This window comes from Acanthochromis polyacanthus, chromosome 20, assembly GCF_021347895.1.
Source record: "Acanthochromis polyacanthus isolate Apoly-LR-REF ecotype Palm Island chromosome 20, KAUST_Apoly_ChrSc, whole genome shotgun sequence".
Lineage (NCBI taxonomy): Eukaryota > Metazoa > Chordata > Actinopteri > Pomacentridae > Acanthochromis > Acanthochromis polyacanthus.
The window spans coordinates 19,113,960-19,131,597 of record NC_067132.1 but is presented as its reverse complement, the minus strand read 5'-3'; the positions used below and the strand labels follow the sequence as shown (position 1 = coordinate 19,131,597).

The window sequence follows — 17,638 nt, the reverse complement described above, 5'->3', positions numbered from 1 at the left end:
TTGTTAATCTCTTCAGCAACGCCCAACTCTAGCCCCGCCCCCTCCATTCCCAGCACGGCTTCCGAGCTGGGGAGTCTCCCTGTCGCTCATTCCGGTTGTGAGACGCTATTGGTTGAAGTGAACGTCCGTCATGCACTAAATCCCCTGTGCGGAGATGTGATTAGTGGAAGCAGCCGGTGGGCGTGTCCCGATCCTCAAAGGATTTTACCCGGAGTGGCCAGACGGGCTGGGGGACACAGGATGGCAGAGCTAATTGGAGTATCTAACGGGACATGCGGGCAAGCTGATTTCTTCTAATATTTCAAGTGCTGGTGAGGACCTTATGATACTTTTTGCAGCGCATAATAACGCCTTTAATCATGATAATGCAATTTGTGTGTGTAATTGTGTTGATTGTGGTCTCATTTGTCCAAACTAAGTAGTCGAGCAGTGGACATAAGCTAGCTAACCAAGTGGTCAGTCGGAGCGGACCCCCAGTTGAGGATAATAAACCGACTCCAGCCCTGAAACACTGCATATTATTCTCTCTACCGGGTAACTTTAAATCGTTTTTGACCAGATAATTGATGCTGGCTGGTGCGCCGGCGTGTTAATCAGGTTGTTAGGTACCCCCAGATAGAAAACGGCTGGTTAAATTTCCGATTAAAACTGACACACACACAAAAAAAAAAAACTAACCGGGGTGGAGATGAACAGATGTGGGTCAGTCCATCGGTAACGGGAAGCGACGGTGCGGAACAGTGATTGATCGCGTTTGCCATCAATTTACGCCCGTGTGTGTGTGTGTGTGTTTCAGTGGACGTGTGTGTACGTGCATTTATCAGCCTGAAGGGAAAGGGGAAAAGGGAGTGTGTATGTGCAGCTAAACTGGGAATTTTTAGGCATGAAACATTAAAATAGTGCTTTAAAATAACTCCAGCGTGGCATCCATGTAGTTTAGCCCAACTAAAGTGTTAAATATTGAAATATAAATAATGGTTTCTTAGTTTAAGACAACGTGTTTCATCCTATATGACAACTTATCGTCAATATGGTGGCCACATATCAGACTTAATTGATTTGTCAGTGATCTATAAAATGACAGATGCAAAATATGCAAGTGAGAAGTGCTAATGTTTCGCATTAATCTGTATAAATATTACATTTACCTCCCAAAAAGAGGAAAGCAAACACATTTTGAATGCTGCAAATACATCTGCTCCTCATCATTATCATTATCCAATGGGATTATAACAACTTGGGGTCATGTTTGCATTAATAAGTCAGGTATTATTGTGGGCAGGAATAATCCTGATGATCTACTCAGCAGATATTAGGGATGTTTGGCATTGTTGAAGATACCAGAATGTGGAGAAATTGTGCAAAATCACTTATTAAATAATGAAAATGATGTTCCAATATGTGTCAAGTCTGGCTTCTAATTACAATTTTCTTTGTATGTCAACAGAATTGTTCAATTATCACCCATCTCTGACAAATAATGTGCCATTTACACTACAGAAAAGAAAGAAAAAACGATAGCTGCCTGCTCTTATCCAGTAGTATTCACTATTCAGTAGTTGTCCAAGGCACAGCGCCATCAATGTTTCACTACGAGTGCCCCTGAGTAATGTCGGAGCGAGGAGACATTTTTGAACAGGCGTAGACTCACAGTCAAGTTTTTTTTTTTTTTTACATCATATTTAGGGCAGTGTGACCTGACGTAATCCAAGTTGCATTATTCATTACATCAGAACAAGCAAAACAGCCTTCGACACAAGAAGCTGTACTCGGCTCATAAATTGGTAATGACTCCCCTTTCAGTTCTTAATGGAGTTCTCACATCTGTAGTAAAGGCCTCCTCTATCTGTAGGGATCTAGGCTTCTTGCGGGAGTCTCAGAGGGAGTGTGTTTTACCCCAAATGCAGCCCGAATGTCACCTCTCTGAGGATCAAAGGCATTTTTGCTGCTTAATGAGACATTTGAGAGGCTACCTGGTGTGTTTTACACGTTTGTTTGCATGAATGACCGAGTGAGCACACTGTGTTGCAATAATTTACCAACACATGACAAAAAAGAGGTGCTGGAAACGTGAAGAGTGAGAATCTAAGTGTGAAAGCTCATGTGCTCATCTCTGGAGCTTTTTTTTTTTTTGCCTCCGTCCTCCTCCTTGAGTGAGTGGACGATGAAGGAGGAGCGCTCGCTTTCTTTCAGTGCACGAGTACAGGGGGGCCTTAAAGAAGGTCGAAGAGGAGGAGGAGGAGGAGGGGGAGGATGCATGGGAGAGCTAGTGCTGTTGCCGTGTGAACGGAGCTCTATTGTCCCGGGAACCTTTCAGTGGCTTCCCCGAGGTCCCTGTTCCTACCCTTCCCCCCACTCGATCCACTCTTTCTCCCCTTTTTACACACAAACACATAAACGCACACATACTTTGTCTACCACCTTGCATTACACACAACCTTTTCTCTGCCTCGCACACTGTCTCATTCACTGTTTTTTTTTTTTTTTCCCGTCACACTCTTCTCCCTTGGTGTCTCTCCCATGCACCCTCCTGAGCCTCCACTTTCCCCTCATTTCTCACAAACAGACAAGGCCTGGCCCTCCTCCCGCTCGCCCCCCCAGTCACTCATTATTTCGCCTCATTGATGTGATTGTCATGCCGGGCCAGACAGTAAAAGCAAAAACATGCAATCTTCTAATTTGGATCACTTCATTTCTATGCCACGGAGAGCGCAGTGTTCCCAAAATGTTTGTGCGGAGAGCTAAACCTAAGCTGTCCTCCTGTGCCAAACACCACTCCTCAGTGACTGTATTCAGCGTCCTTTGCGGCGGCACATGATGGTGTACTTTTACCCTTTTGTTTTCTCTTATTGGCGTGAGGCTGTTGGAGTTTGCAGGGGGTTGCTAGCTGAGAAAGCGGGGGCAGATGAGGACTCTGCTGGTGGGAATCGTCCTTGGTCAACAGAAGTGTCTCTTCACAATCTGTAATTACGGTAGCTTCCAACAGGGACACCGATAGCACGGCAGTACTGCCTGATTTGTTGCTGATATATTGTGTTAAAGATGTAATCTCACCTCTTTATTTAGTCTCTAATAAGATAAGGATTCGCAAACAAAAGGCTGAATATTGAGGGGGCTGTATTTTGTAGCTGTGATGAGTTAACAGGGATTTAAACACTTAGTTTCCATGGATATCAAATGTGTTTGTTGTCATTAATGAGTATTTGCAAGGTCTAGTAAATATTAGTAGTGCTTCTTGCACCTGTCTGCTATTATTAGCCGTCTGCCAGACTGCCAGATATCCTGTACTGGTGCAACCTGCTTTTCTCCGGTGATTTTTTTTTGGTTTGTTTTTTGGCATAGCTGCACAGTCCAAACTCTGGAATAGTAATCAAGAGTGAACAATTCGATCGGCGAGTCTAAAAATGGTTTGAGAACGTTTTGATAGGGGAAGGGCGTGTTTCCATCTGTCTCCCTGTCTGTCCTCCTGGTTGCTTCTTGAGCCATGGCTGTATTGTTCTGGCCAAGTGTTTGGACAGGAAAGTGTGATGTGACACGCGGAGGATGAGGAAGCAGGAGCCAGACTCAGACTTCAAAAACAGGAAGCAGGAAGAGTCACCGATAAGATGGCCGCTCCGATGCACCCTGGGAGTTCTGCCACTTTTTGTGATTGTCTGTAGCCCTTTGAAGTACAAAGGGTTTGGAGAGTCTGATCAGACCCAGTCAGGGTTTAAGTCCTGAGTTGCAGTGGGCGTGGGAAGATCTGTCCAGCACTGTTTAACCCCTTTCAGACACGGGATGCACCAGACTCATAACACTCCTGTTGTCCTCATTTACAGGCTTCAAAAAATATTGTTTCCTTGGATGAAAAAAATCCAAAAATTCAGCAAAAAAATCCCTAAATTTCTGAAAATTTGCAAAACCTTCAGGCAGAAAATTCCAATAATTCCTTAAAATTTTCCCTTAAAAATTTTATTTTAAAAAAGTCCCCCAAATTTGGCAAGAAAATTCTTGTAAATATTCTCAAAAAATGAGTAAAAATCTTCCAAAAAATCCTAAAAATATCTAAAGTGATTACATATATATATCAGTAAAACTCCTAATATTTTCTTTAAGAACGTTCACATAAAAATCAACCAAAATCCAGCGAAATTCGCTGGATTTTGGTTGATTTTTATGTGAACGTTCTTAAAGAAACATTTTTTTCCCCACCAAATAATGTTCACACATTTCCCAGAAATGTTGAAAATGTGGACATCATAAGTTTCACTGTGAAAATTATTTTTTTTCCACATTGTCAAACTTTAAAACGGGTCAATTTTGACCCGCAGGACAAGACGAGGGTTAAAGTGACGGCATTCTGTCATTCAGACGTAGGTGGGAGAGATTAGACACTACATGTAGAGATGAATAATGCATAGTCATACACTAATAAACAAAAAACAAAATCTAAACTGATTGCAGGCCAAGTGTATTTGCGATTTCCTAATCACTGAATGATGACAATCAAACTACTACCTTCCCAAAAGTACATAAACAGAATAATTCCATCAGCTAGAATGAAGTCCAAGACCCAGCCCGAGGATAGATTATATGCAGCAATTGATTTAACTTTGATAAACGATTAACCCTGTTAACTGTGACAGCTTATGTGGCTGTTGTGAGGGGGGAAAAAAGGACACAGTCTGACTTGCTGTTGTGCCTGGATTGATCCTGTGTTCATGTTAAGGATAATTTGAACTTATAAGTAATTAATGAAGTTACTGGCGTGCAACTCTCTTCCTTTGGAGACACTTAAATGGATCCTGATGCTTTGATGCTGCTGGTGTATAATAATATAATAAACCCAGAGGAAACATTCCTACAAACAACTGGAAACAACAAACACAACTCAAAGCTCCTCTTAGTGGAAGCAAAACCTAGATTGCATGCTGATTATGGACATTTTAGTTTGTAATTGATGTGAAATTGTAGCGCATAGTGAATGGGGAAGGTATTTTGTTTTTTATTTATGTTTTTTATTAGAAAGGTTGACGACATTACAGAGCATTTTCAGTCATCTTTATCATAGTCCTCTCTTTTTTTCCATAACAAAAACAAACAAAGCAAAACAAAAAACAAAAAACAAACCAGGACTGGGAGTTTACAGTCATCACTATTTTCTCACAAGAAATATATACATGCATAGAAAATACAGTGCTATTATTATGCAAGAAATGTCAAAGTTTCAGTCATATAAAGTCATTCTGAATAGGGGATATAAAATGAATCCATTTGTCCCAAATTAGGTAAAATGTGTCCTTTTAAATTTGTAAAGAGTATGTCAGTTTTTCCATTTTAAATATTTCCTTAACTTTTCCCAACCAATCATGAAGAGTTGGCGGGGTGGGAAAGGTATTTTGTGATACACAAACTGCATCTTTTGCTCTCTGTGATGGTTTTGGACAGACATTGGTGCTTAAACGTGGAAAAAGACCTCCCGAAATTGCATCACACTACTTTAAGTGTTGTTGTGTGTGTGCACCTATCCATTAATGCCACAACATGCAGTTCAGACTTGTGCCATGTTGAAAGGGATACGGAAATGTTACGAGGTTCGATTTAGTGGGATTACCATCGTATAGTAATAGTGACCGGGGAATAGTGAATAGCGGCCGGGGCGTTCATTCAGACATAAAGTTCAGTTGCCGTCAGATTAAAGGAAAGGAGTCTGAAAGGGACATATGTTGTCTGCAGGAACTTGAGAAGCTTTTACACTTTGGCTTAGGGCGTATTTATTCTTCTTTTCGTGTTTGGTGTTGACCATATCCATGAGTCTCTGCTTGTGTTAGGTTTCCAGCTGGGCCAGTGACAAGCTGGCCTGGGATTAGCTGGCATGCTGTATCTTCCTATCCCTAATGCTTTAATCTCTCTGCTAGTCGCCAGAAGTCTTCTGGCTTTGGGACACTGTTGGTCATCACTCTCGGTTCTCTTGTCAGCAGCTCGTTTGTTGTTAATGGAAAATACTGTCTTTATGGAGGAAAAACAGAAAAACAAAATCAGCTTCAAATGCATTGCAGTCCCCTACCACAACCTTAGCAACACACACGACACCCACAAGCATGGTTTCCTTAAGTTAATATTTCTTGCACAATTGTGCAGTAAAGCTGCAACAATTAATCAATTAGTCAATCAGCTGTCATCAATTAAATGAATTGTTAACTGTCAGTAATTCATTGGAGTAATTCTTAAAGAAAAACTGTTAAAATTCCCTGATTCTATCTTCTTTAAATTTGAATATTTTTTGGTTTCTTTACTCCTCTGTCATAATAAACTGAATATCTTTGGGCTGTGGACAAAACAAGACATTTGAAGATGCCATTTTGACTCCACAATCACCAACATTTACTCAAATACTGCTGAATGATATGGACAAATGACCGTTTTGACCCCTAAAAGCAACCAATGATTTATTTACATTTCCTATTATATTTCTAATTTGATTGCAGGTACATTCATGTAACATTTAAACTAAACCAGGATTGATTAACACAAATTCTCAGATTAAATCCTGTTTTACTAAGTGTGGAAATGGCATTATAACTTAAGATCAGACCATTTGCAAGCATTTTTACAGCAAGCAAAAGTAAACCAGCTTCTCAAATGCAAATAGTTGCTGCTTTTCTTTATTATCTGGGATAATAAATGTGTTTATTTTTGAAACGAGCACTACACAAACAAATTTGGGGCTCTTGGGAAGTCTGACATTGTGTTCACCACCAGCCATTAATCAAGAAAGTAATTAGTCGGTGAAAAAAAGTCTTGCTCATTAATGCTTGGGTACATTAGATGCTGACCAACTGGATCTGCGTCTCAATCAGAGTGTGTTTCTTGCGTTTCCCTGCAGTTTGTGTCGGTGTGAGGCTTCACCATGCCGCTGGTGAAGAGGAACATCGAGCCGCGTCACCTCTGCCGGGGGGAGCTCCCCGAGGGCATCGGCAGCGAGCTGGAGTGTGTGATGAACAACACGCTGTCTGCCATCATTCGCCAGCTCAGCAGCCTGAGTAAGACACACAATCACTGACACAAACACACACCCTTTCCATTAAAAAAAATGCTGCTAAAAGTCTCACATTTTAGCAGATAAAAAGCACAAGTTTGTGACACTGAAACCAGAGGATCCTCGGGCTACATGGCCCCACTGAGGTCAGCGTGACGACGGTCTACGCTGCGTGTGTCGCGTCTTTGTAGCGGGACAAAATCACATGCTTTCATCATTAATCCCGATGCAGTGATTGATTTGGGTGTTGCCATGGTTACAGCGCCTGGGGTCACCGGGCTCACAGCGGGCTTAAGCAGCCTCACGCTGGAGTTTGAAGGGTTGAAATGTCAGCCTTTTAGATGGCTCCACTGAAATGAACTTAACCGTCCAGCTGTGGACATGTGACTGTGCAGATTCGTTTTGTGTTTGTTGGTGTGTGCGAGTCTGTGCGGCAACTGTTTGCGTGCAGAACTGTTTAATATCGATTGTTATGCTCACTGTACATGCATTCGACAGAGTGGTTACAGCACCAAGGGCATTTATCGTCCCATCTGTCTTCTATTCCCGTGTCCTTGCTTCATACCCGCCAACAGTGCGTTATGTGTTGTCATTTGGCAGTTCCCCTTCACCCCTTTTTCCTCAGTTGCTCTCATTTTGCTGCTCTCACAATAGCAGCGTTAAAAGTTCTCTGTGAACTTCAACACCGTAATTTTAACCCAGTCATTTATGCTGTTAACTGTCCATTCTCTGTCTCTTATTGTGTCAAGTTCCTGCCCAGGGAGTGGGCCTTTTAACAGCAGCTGTGTGGGTTAAATATAAATGCTCACACATGCCTGGCGGGGTGTATCTACAGACTACATACGCTGTGTGTGTGTGTGTGTGTGTGTGTGTGTGTGTGTGTGTGTGTGTGTGTGTGTGTGTGTGTGTGCGTGTCTGTGTGCACATGTGTAAAAGTGGACCATAAGAATCCTCCAGAGAGGTCAGAGTTGACGGGGCTCAGCATGCCGGATCTGCAATTCTTCCTTCCTCTAAATGTTTTTCCTGCAGCTCATCCTGTCAGCAGGGGGGACAGAAATAGCTCTAAGGCTGTTTGTCATTCCACACATTAAATATTACACAGTTTTCTATAATTAAACATTTTATTAGAACTACACTGAAAGTACTCCAGCTGGTTTTCATCTGTTATCATTAAGGAAAGACTTTTTTTTTTTAAGTTCATCTTAGTCTTTACGTTTTACTACTGCCCAGATTTACGGTCTTGTACTAAATGACCTTTTGCCCTCATTAGGCTTATATAGCTGTTTGACACTTGCACGCGACGTCCTCCCTCAACCCACCCTTCTCCAGAGCAAAGATGTCACCGATTTTCAGAGTTGTTTGCCAAAATGGTGGGTGAATAACATGTGAAGTGATGTTAGAACTAAACAACTAAATATTTGCTGTCCAATCACATGTCAAAAGGGACTGCAGGCTACTTAGGAGATGTTGCTTTTTAAATCTTTAACTCAGAGCTAACATCCTCCTCCTCACTCCCTTTTCCCACAATGGATTTATTATAACAGTAACCAACAGCACTGGTTTTCATTGCCAACACTCAACACATTGTTTCTCTACTTGACTTTTAGCCCTCTGAGCCCAAAGCAATATCTGGGTGTTTTTTTTTTTTGCTCCTGTCACATTTTTCCTCACATTGAGCTCATTTTTCACAGCAAATTAAATGAATGTAAGCACCACTAGCCCAACAGTATGAAAGCAATGTGTAGTCCTCTTTTATGGGAAATGTACCATGGCTAGAAGCAGACAGGACTCAAAAGGTCATTTCTGTAGTATGATACAGTTATAGAGCCATGAATCATCTTTGGTTATGAAAAAACATGTATGATATCTGTGTTAGCAATACTGAAGAAAATGGTGACTCTACATGAAGTGCATTATTTTGTACTTCCATTTTTAACTTATCCAGTCTGCTGTCTACAAACACAGCCTGCAATTCAGCCCAGTTTAGATGAAAAGCCTCTAAATTTTTTGGTTGCCGCTGAGTCATGGCTTGTTGGTTTCGCCCAATTTTTAGTTTTTTATGGAATCTGGTTAGAGCTAACTTTTTGTTCTTTTGATGAAATATCACGATTTTAGGCTTAGATGTGGCTAGCTTTTCCGACGTAACAGATGAATAGTTCAAGAACATCCAATGATTTTCTCACTTTTTACACTTTCTGGCATTGGTAAATGGTCTGTTTTCATTGACTTTCAAACCTGGCAAGTTTTGGGATTCTGAGGGTTAAATCTACTAGTAGTAAGCAGGCACCAGTTGTGTGTGAATTAAGGCTTAGGTCACACAGACTGGTTTGTCACTTCGTCTTTTCTGTGGCCTTTGAGGCTGAATGTGTGAAAGAGGTGTAAAGATGATGTTATGTCCTGTCTTCTTGTGAACTGTGGTTAAAGAGCGTATGATTTACGCATATTTAAGTTTCACACATAAACGTCCACGAGAAAAATGGGAACCTGAGCGTTGCTTATTGGTACACCAGCAGCAGTTGTTCAGGTGTATTTTTCTGGCCTAAATTTTTTGCTGAGGCTTTAGAACTTTGAGGGCTGCACAGTGGGGTAGTGGTTAGAACTTTCGCCTTGCAGCAAGAAGATCCCTGGTTCAGATCTTTCTGCATGGAGTTTGCATGTTCTCCCTGTGCATGCGTGGGTTTTCTCTGGGTACTCCGGCTTCCTCCCACAGTCCAAAAATATGCTGAGGTTGATTGATCACTCTAAATTGTCCGTAGGTGTGAATGTGAGTGTGATTGTTTGTCTGTATATGTAGCCCTGTGACAGACTGGCGACCTGTCCAGGGTGTCCCCTGCCTTCGCCCGAGTCAGCTGGGATAGGCTCCAGCACCCCCCGCGACCCTAGTGAGGATAAAGCGGTGTATAGAGAATGGATGGATGGTACTTTGAACTAGAAACTCTGAGGTCTCCAGCACTAATAGTTGAGTCACCTTCAACAACTTCAAAGAAATGATAATATCCTATGTAATGTAAATAAATTAATTTGCTTTTGCTTACTGGCTTCACATAAACATACACACAGAACGATTTGCACAATCTGTATTCAGCCTCGATTAAATTATTCATGAGAAATGTTGCTATATGGAGTTGTATGAGACACCATTTCCTGCACAGACGCTCAGACTCTAGTTTCACAATGTGTCACATTACAGCTGTATTGATTGGACCTGAGCCTCAGCTGGGATTTGCTTGGCTCCAGATAATGATTAAAAGTCTCCGTCTTTCTCTCAGATTTCCCATCTCTTTCTCTTTCTGCTCTTCTATTCCAGGTAAACATGCAGAGGACATATTCGGCGAGCTGTTCAACGAGGCCAACACCTTCTACCTGCGTGCCAACTCCCTCCAGGATCGCATCGACCGGCTGGCCGTCAAGGTCACGCAGCTGGACTCTACTGTGGAGGAAGGTGGGTCAGAGGTTAGATGACTGAGGGTGCAGGCACAGCAAGTCATCAATCATTGTTGAAGGGCTGATTGTGTGTATGCTTTTCACTTTGTCTGCTTACTGAATGCCTTTTTCTTCTATCTCTCCATTGTTAGTGTTTTCTATTTATCCCCTCTTCCTCTCCCTTCCAATAGGCCATTCATTTGATGAGTCATTTGTCCTCTCTTTCTTTTTTTGTGCTCTCAGTTTCTCTGCAAGATATCAACATGAGGAAGGCCTTTAAGAGCTCTACCACTCAGGACCAGCAGGTGGTGTCCAAGAGCAGCGTGCCCAATCCAGTCAGAGAGATGTACAACGTGAGCGACAAGCCTCCACCTCTCAGCATCCTCTCACCTTACAGGTTGGTGCACACACTCAGACATCTGCGCTTTTTCAGCATAATCACTGTCACATTTTCAGAACCTAACTAAATGTAGTCACTTTTTCATGAAGATTTCTTCTAAATTCCCCTTAACTGAGCGTTTATCAAATTTTGCTGCAGGTCATCTGTGGGTATTATTTATAAGCATTTGGCTGCAGCTCCAAATTGAAATTGAGTTAAAGAAATGTATTAAACAGAACAGAACAGATGAATAACTGAAGCCTCTCGTGTTATGTTTGTTAATAGTCTGTCCTTAAGGTGTGCTGACGTTATTTGCATATGCATAGTTTATCAGTTTGAATAAACAGGTATTGATGATCAGTTGCATTAAAAAACTTCCATAAATTTAACTGTAACCCTTCAAGCCTCCAGTTTAAAGGTTTAAAGTTATTTTTTTTATCAGATTTCTTGCTAATGTCTGACCTACATCCAGAGTGAAACAGCAGATTTTTTTACTATGTCCTGCTGCATTTGGGAGCTGCTTTTATGCAGTATGCTTTCCATTATATGGGTGCATTACATATTTAGTATGTCAGGCTCCAGTGGGAATCTTAACTCCTAATCCTGACTACATGGCACACTTTACTCACTTTTTTTCTCCACTCTCTCAGTCCCTCTACCTTTTCATCCTGTCATTTCCATTTATGCTGTCTTTGATAAAAATGCAGGAGCCCTACTCATAATTTCACTCTTGTTCTTCCATCAGCCTCCCCCACTTCTGCAATATTCATACCTTTACATGTTATATTCCCACAAATGGACTTACTCAAGAAATACCACCACTGTGCCTTACCTTCTTATTCTACCTAAACAGTAACAATGCATCGGGCAGATTCTACTTCATGTCGCTTTACGTACGAAGATATTTGATCACCAACTCCTTGGTGTTTCTCTCTGTAGGGATGACCACAAGGAAGCACTCAAGTTCTACACCGACCCCTCCTACTTCTTTGATCTGTGGAAAGAAAAGATGCTGCAGGACACTGAGGACAAGAGGAAAGAGAAGAGGAAGCAGAAGGTAAAACTCTATCCAAGAGTGTCTCACAGATCTACACAGATACACTGATTACAGTTCATTGTCTCAGGTTGAAGATTAAAATTGCGGCTTCTCCTCCTCCCCAAAGCTTCACAGTAGTAATCGACCAAAGAGATTTTATAGAAAAATAATGTTGAGAGAGTAGCTATTAGCATAGAAAACATACGGGATAAAGCATGAAGTAAGACAAGATAAGAGAAAGAAAGAATTTGCAGAACTTTTCGGTGGGACTTAGTGCAATAGTCCATAAACGTACATACGCTCAACAAAAATATAAACGCAACACTTTTGTTTTTCCTCCCATTTTTTATGAGATGAACTCAAAGATCTAAAACTTTTTCCACATACACAATATCACCATTTCTCTCAAATATTCTTCACTAATCTGTCTAAATCTGTGACAGTGAGCACTTCTCCTTTGCTGAGATAATCCATCCCACCTCACAGGTGTGTCATATCAAGATGCTGATTAGACACCATGATTAGTGCACAGGTGTGCCTTAGACTGAACGTCAACCAGAGCTGTTGCTTGTGTATTGAATGTTCATTTCTCTACCATAAGAGATATGTGGGTGAGCGGTTTCCTGATGTCAATGTTGTGGATGGAGTGGCCCATGGTGGCGGTGGGGTTATGGTATGGGCAGGCGTCTGTTATGGATGAAGAACACAGGTGCATTTTATTGATGGCATTTTGAATGCACAGAGATACCGTGACGAGATCCTGAGGCCCATTGTTGTGTCATACATCCAAGAACATCACCTCATGTTGCAGCAGGATAATGCACGGCCCCATGTTGCAAGGATCTGTACACAATTCTTGGAAGCTGAAAACGTCCCAGTTCTTACATGGCCAGCATACTCACCGGACATGTCACCCATTGAGTATGTTTGGGATGCTCTGGATCGACGTATACGACGGTGTGTACCAGTTCCCGCCAATATCCAGCAACTTCAAACGGCCATTGAAGAGGAGTGCCGCCCCCAATAAAACAAAACTGCACCTTTCAGAGTGGCCTTTTATTGTGGGCAGTCTAAGGCACACCTGTGCACTAATCATGGTGTCTAATCAGCATCTTGATATGGCACACCTGTGAGGTGGGATGGATTATCTCAGCAAAGGAGAAGTGCTCACTGTCACAGATTTAGACAGATTTGTGAACAATATTTGAGAGAAATGGTGATATTGTGTATGTGGAAAAAGTTTCAGATCTTTGGGTTCATCTCATAAAAAATGGGAGCAAAAACAAAAGTGTTGCGTTTATATTTTTGTTGAGGGTAACAAAAGTGTCTCCACAAACTGTTTACATTGTTGTTAATAGTTTATTAGTTAGTTAAATGTAGTTCAGATTGAAATTCATGCTTTCTCTTTCTTCAGGAGCAGAGGCGTTGTGTGGATGGGACGTTACAGAGGGAGGTTAAGAAGGTCCGGAAGGCGAGAAATCGTCGTCAGGAGTGGAATATGATGGCCCTGGATAAAGAGCTGAGGCCAGACCATCGACACACCATCCACCGAGACAGAGGAGCTTCTTCTGAGGGCTCAATGTCACCAGAGAACAGGTATGAGTTGTTTCCTCATTTTCATCACAGCACATGCTGTAGTGTGCTCTATGATTCATATTCATTTTGCTTTGTCAGGGGTCACGGCCTGGACCAGCATCACTTCCCCAACAGCATGAACCACGCTGGCCACGCCCACACCTACTCCGGCCCCCCGCCCAGCGTCCTGGCAGCCCAGATGGCTGCCGGTCACTCTGCTCGAGGAGGAAGTGAACACGACACCAGAGGCAGGACTATGATGGCCTATGGGAGTGGGACACTAGGCCGCTCCCACCACCACCAAGTGCCGTTGCCTCCTCCACCCGCTGAGGCTATGAACGGAGGCTCCATGCCCCTCCCACCAGTGGACTACAGGTAAAAACAGAGTTCAATTTAACCTTCCTGGTGTCCTCATTTACGGGCACCAAAAAATTATTGTTTCCTTGTCTGAAAAAAAATCCCAAAATTCAGCAAAAAAAATCCCCAAATTTCTGATAATTTGGAAAACCTTCGGGAAGAAAATTCCAATAATTCCTTAAAAGTTTCCCTTAAAATGTAATTTTAAAAAAAAATCCCCCAAATATGGCGAGAAAATTCTTGTAAATATTTTCAAAAAATGAGTAAAAATAAAAATCCTAAAAATATCTAAAGTCATTACATCTATATCAGTAAAACTTCCAATATTTTCTTTAAGAACATTTATAAAAAATCAACCAAAATCCAGTGAATTTTGCTGGATTTTGGTTGTTTTTTTTTGTGAATGTTCTTAAGAAACATTTTAACATTTCTTTTTTTCCACCAAAAAAATGGTCAAACATTTCCCAAAAATGTTGAAAATGTGGGCATCAGATGTTTCACTGTGAAAATATATTTTTTTCCACACTTTCAAACTTTAAAACTGGTTAATTTTGACCCACAGGACGACCTTAGGGTTAAACAAAATGTTGCAATTTTTCCTGTCTTTTCCTAACAACAATCAACAAAACATGAACACACTATTAAATACTGCATATGCATATTTAAACATTTGTCACACACAATACATAGGCAGTATTCCAAATCCAGTCATTTATTCTGTCTATTGCATCCATTAACGGCTTCTGTTTAGTTGTTATGTACAGTATGTTTCTATAGATGCCCACAGTTTATTTAGTTCTGTATATTTTTGTTCCTCCATTTTTTCCCAGTTTAAAATACTCCTTGGGTCATTTTTCTAGATTTTCCAATTTCTTAGGATTGCACATATTACTGCCAGACTTCCAAGTTTAACCACAAGACGTCGTGCTCACGTTGGTTCTACATTTTCAATTTTTACCCTCATAATGTCCTCCCAGTGGCCGTACACCTTTTCTCCTTTGGGGTCAAAAATTACCCGGCCATGTTTGACTGTTATTTAAAGCATATCATATAAATGGTCAATCAAATGTGTGTTACACCTTTAGTCTGACTTCAGTCCAACCCATTACCACAATATTTTTTCTGTTTTTGTTGGAATTTATGGCCAATTAGACTTTGCTTACACAAAAGTATACGACGGAAAGAGGGGAAAAAAATCTTTTATTTGGGGACAGAATGACCCCAGGACAACACGAGGGTGAACATGTCTAAAAATCCATGTGTTCTGGTTTAATTTAATCTACATCAGATTTTGTTAAACGAATCATGGGTGCATCAAAAACCTCGGGGTCATAGTTCCTGCAGCCACATTAACACAATATTCCCAGAGTAGGTTAAATGCTTAAAACGACTAAACATTTGGCAAAAAAAAAAATGTCTCAAATAATAAATCCCAGGACAACATGATTTAGCTACTCAGGCACTGACACATTTCTAAAAGCTTTGACACTAACTTACTTCATACTGTTAAATGACTGTAATGCAGTTTTGCTAGAAGCCAGCACAGGCTCTTACTGACATCCAGTGAACTTTGAGCTGATGCTGCCACCTGCTGGGTCACCATCTTTATGATTCACGCTCAGACCTTGAAGCCTGCTTGTGGTGGCCGTAAACTGAAGTTGTGAGTGCTCCACTGATTCTCTCTCCTTCTGTCCTTCTCGCAGTATGGATGGGTATGCCAACACCGGTCCTCCTCCCCCTCCTCCTGCCCCTCTCATCCCTTCTGCCCAGACGGCCTTTGCCTCGCCCCCTGGAGGCCCGATGTCTCCTGGCCCAATGAGCGGTGCTGCCGGCTACGCTCCGCCTCCACCACCTGTATCTGGAGCGCAGGCAGCTCCGCCTCCTCCCGGTCCTCCGCCTCCTCCGCTTCCAGCTGGTGCCTCCCACTCCACAACCCACAAGATGTCCTCAATCGCACCTGCTGAGACCACAGTGGTCAATGACGCCCGCAGCGATCTGCTGGCTGCTATACGTATGGGTGAGTCCTGCAGTGTGTCTATGAATGTGTCCACAATGAGTCCTCCTCATATATATGCATATATGTGTCCTCGCTGGAAACATCTACATTTATTCCACCTTTTAACAAAGGATTTATCTGAAACAATCTTTGTTAAATTCAGTAAGACTAACATAGAATGTGTTACAAGTGGGGAAAAAAAATCTGTCACTCCTCTCAGTATATTGTAGATAAATCTCACATAATTTACCTGTGAATTTATACACTAAATTTAGAACGTATATGTAAGAAATAGCTGCCACTGAATTACAACACGTGATGTATGCACAACACAAGAGGTTTATATGGGGTTTTGGATAAAAGATGAAACATTCACCTTCATTTTAACATCCAGAAAAGATGGAATTTTGTGTTTTCCTCCTGATTCTTCAAGTTCAGGTCATTTCTAAGTAATTGCTGATGGAAATAAAAGTCACAGACGGCTTCACTCACACTGCTTCTATCAATTACGCTTCACTAATTTTGTCATTTCAGATTATTGAGAGGAAGTTAACAATTTCCCTGCTTAATATTCAAATAAAAATGCTTAAATATGTGGTGTTTTTATACGCAGCATTGTCATTTTTTGATTTTTAATCCAGGAAATAACACTATACTGGTTCTATTTTTGTTTTTACTGCTTTTTCTACGACTCTACACCAGACCTAAAAGGTGTACAGTCAAAACACGGCTTTAAATTTCACATTTTCTTGCAGGCATCCAGCTGAAGAAGGTGCAGGAGCAGCAGGAGCAGCAGGCTAAGAGGGAGCCAGTCGGAAACGACGTGGCCACCATCCTGTCGCGGCGCATCGCTGTGGAATACTCCGACTCAGAGGACGACTCCGAGCTGGAGGAGAACGACTGGTCGGATTAACGCACGCACAAGAAAATAGGACAGCCACTAAATATACATGCACAATAAGATACGCAGTCAGTCTCACACTCACCTGAAAGAATGCCCACTGTGCCACGATCACAGGTTGTCACAGACTTGCTGTTGCTGAAAACACACACACACACACAAACTACACCTACACACAATCACATGCTGTAGGTTGATATAAGCTGAATGGTCCAATACTGGAAATCTGGGGGTGTATTCAGTATGCATAAACACTGTACAGAGACTAGTAATATACCGTAATGCTGACCACTCTGTGAAACAATAACACTGAGTCTGATGAATATATCTCAAAGGATTGTGAATACACCCCAGTGGATGTTTCTCTACCTGTTGTAACACTATAGACACCCTGTGAAGGTGCTTATTTCATGTATAGTCAAAGCTTGGGAGTGTTAGAATTATTATAGAAACTTTCCTCTTGAGCTAACCGATGTTCTTTGTCTTTTTTTAAATGTTTTTACTGAAACACTTGCATAGACCATGAGGCAAGTTTTTAACGTGTAGACGTCAATAACTGGAAGTAATGCTGGAGTTCAGTGGCTGCTGAACGGATGACTGGGAAGATCATCTGAAATGCTGTGGTTATGGATGGATGAGAGCGCAATATGTAAAAAGTCTTACTGATCAAAAATATGTTAACTGTTTGAGCCATCTGCAATCGCTCACTGCTGTGTGGAGGGACGGGGGGGGGGGGGGGGGGTCATGTGTATGCTAGTTTGAGCTCTGTAACCTTTGAACCAGAGACAAAATAAAATGATGAATGAAGGATCACGGCTGGGCTGCCATGTCTCTTTACTGCTCCACTGTCGTCATAGAGACAACACATACCTGGCTCTAAGACTTCAGTTTCCATGGTAACAGTACAGCTAAGAAGGGAGTTGCCAGGGAAACAGAAGAGTGCGAAAAAATGA

The 17,638-nt window shown here is 41.7% G+C and overlaps 1 protein-coding gene across 1 annotated transcript; it reads left to right on the top strand.

Moving 5' to 3' along the window:
* The first annotated feature begins 169 nt into the window (after positions 1-169).
* On the top strand, positions 170-17,500 carry wasf3b (WASP family member 3b). The gene is made up of 9 exons (XM_022195099.2): positions 170-311; positions 6,866-7,022; positions 10,326-10,460; positions 10,685-10,838; positions 11,760-11,877; positions 13,271-13,452; positions 13,531-13,806; positions 15,492-15,805; positions 16,540-17,500. The coding sequence occupies exons 2-9, from the start codon at positions 6,890-6,892 to the stop codon at positions 16,695-16,697; spliced, it is 1,470 nt and encodes a 489-aa protein (XP_022050791.1). The 5' UTR covers positions 170-311; positions 6,866-6,889; the 3' UTR covers positions 16,698-17,500.
* Positions 17,501-17,638: the final 138 nt, after the last annotated feature.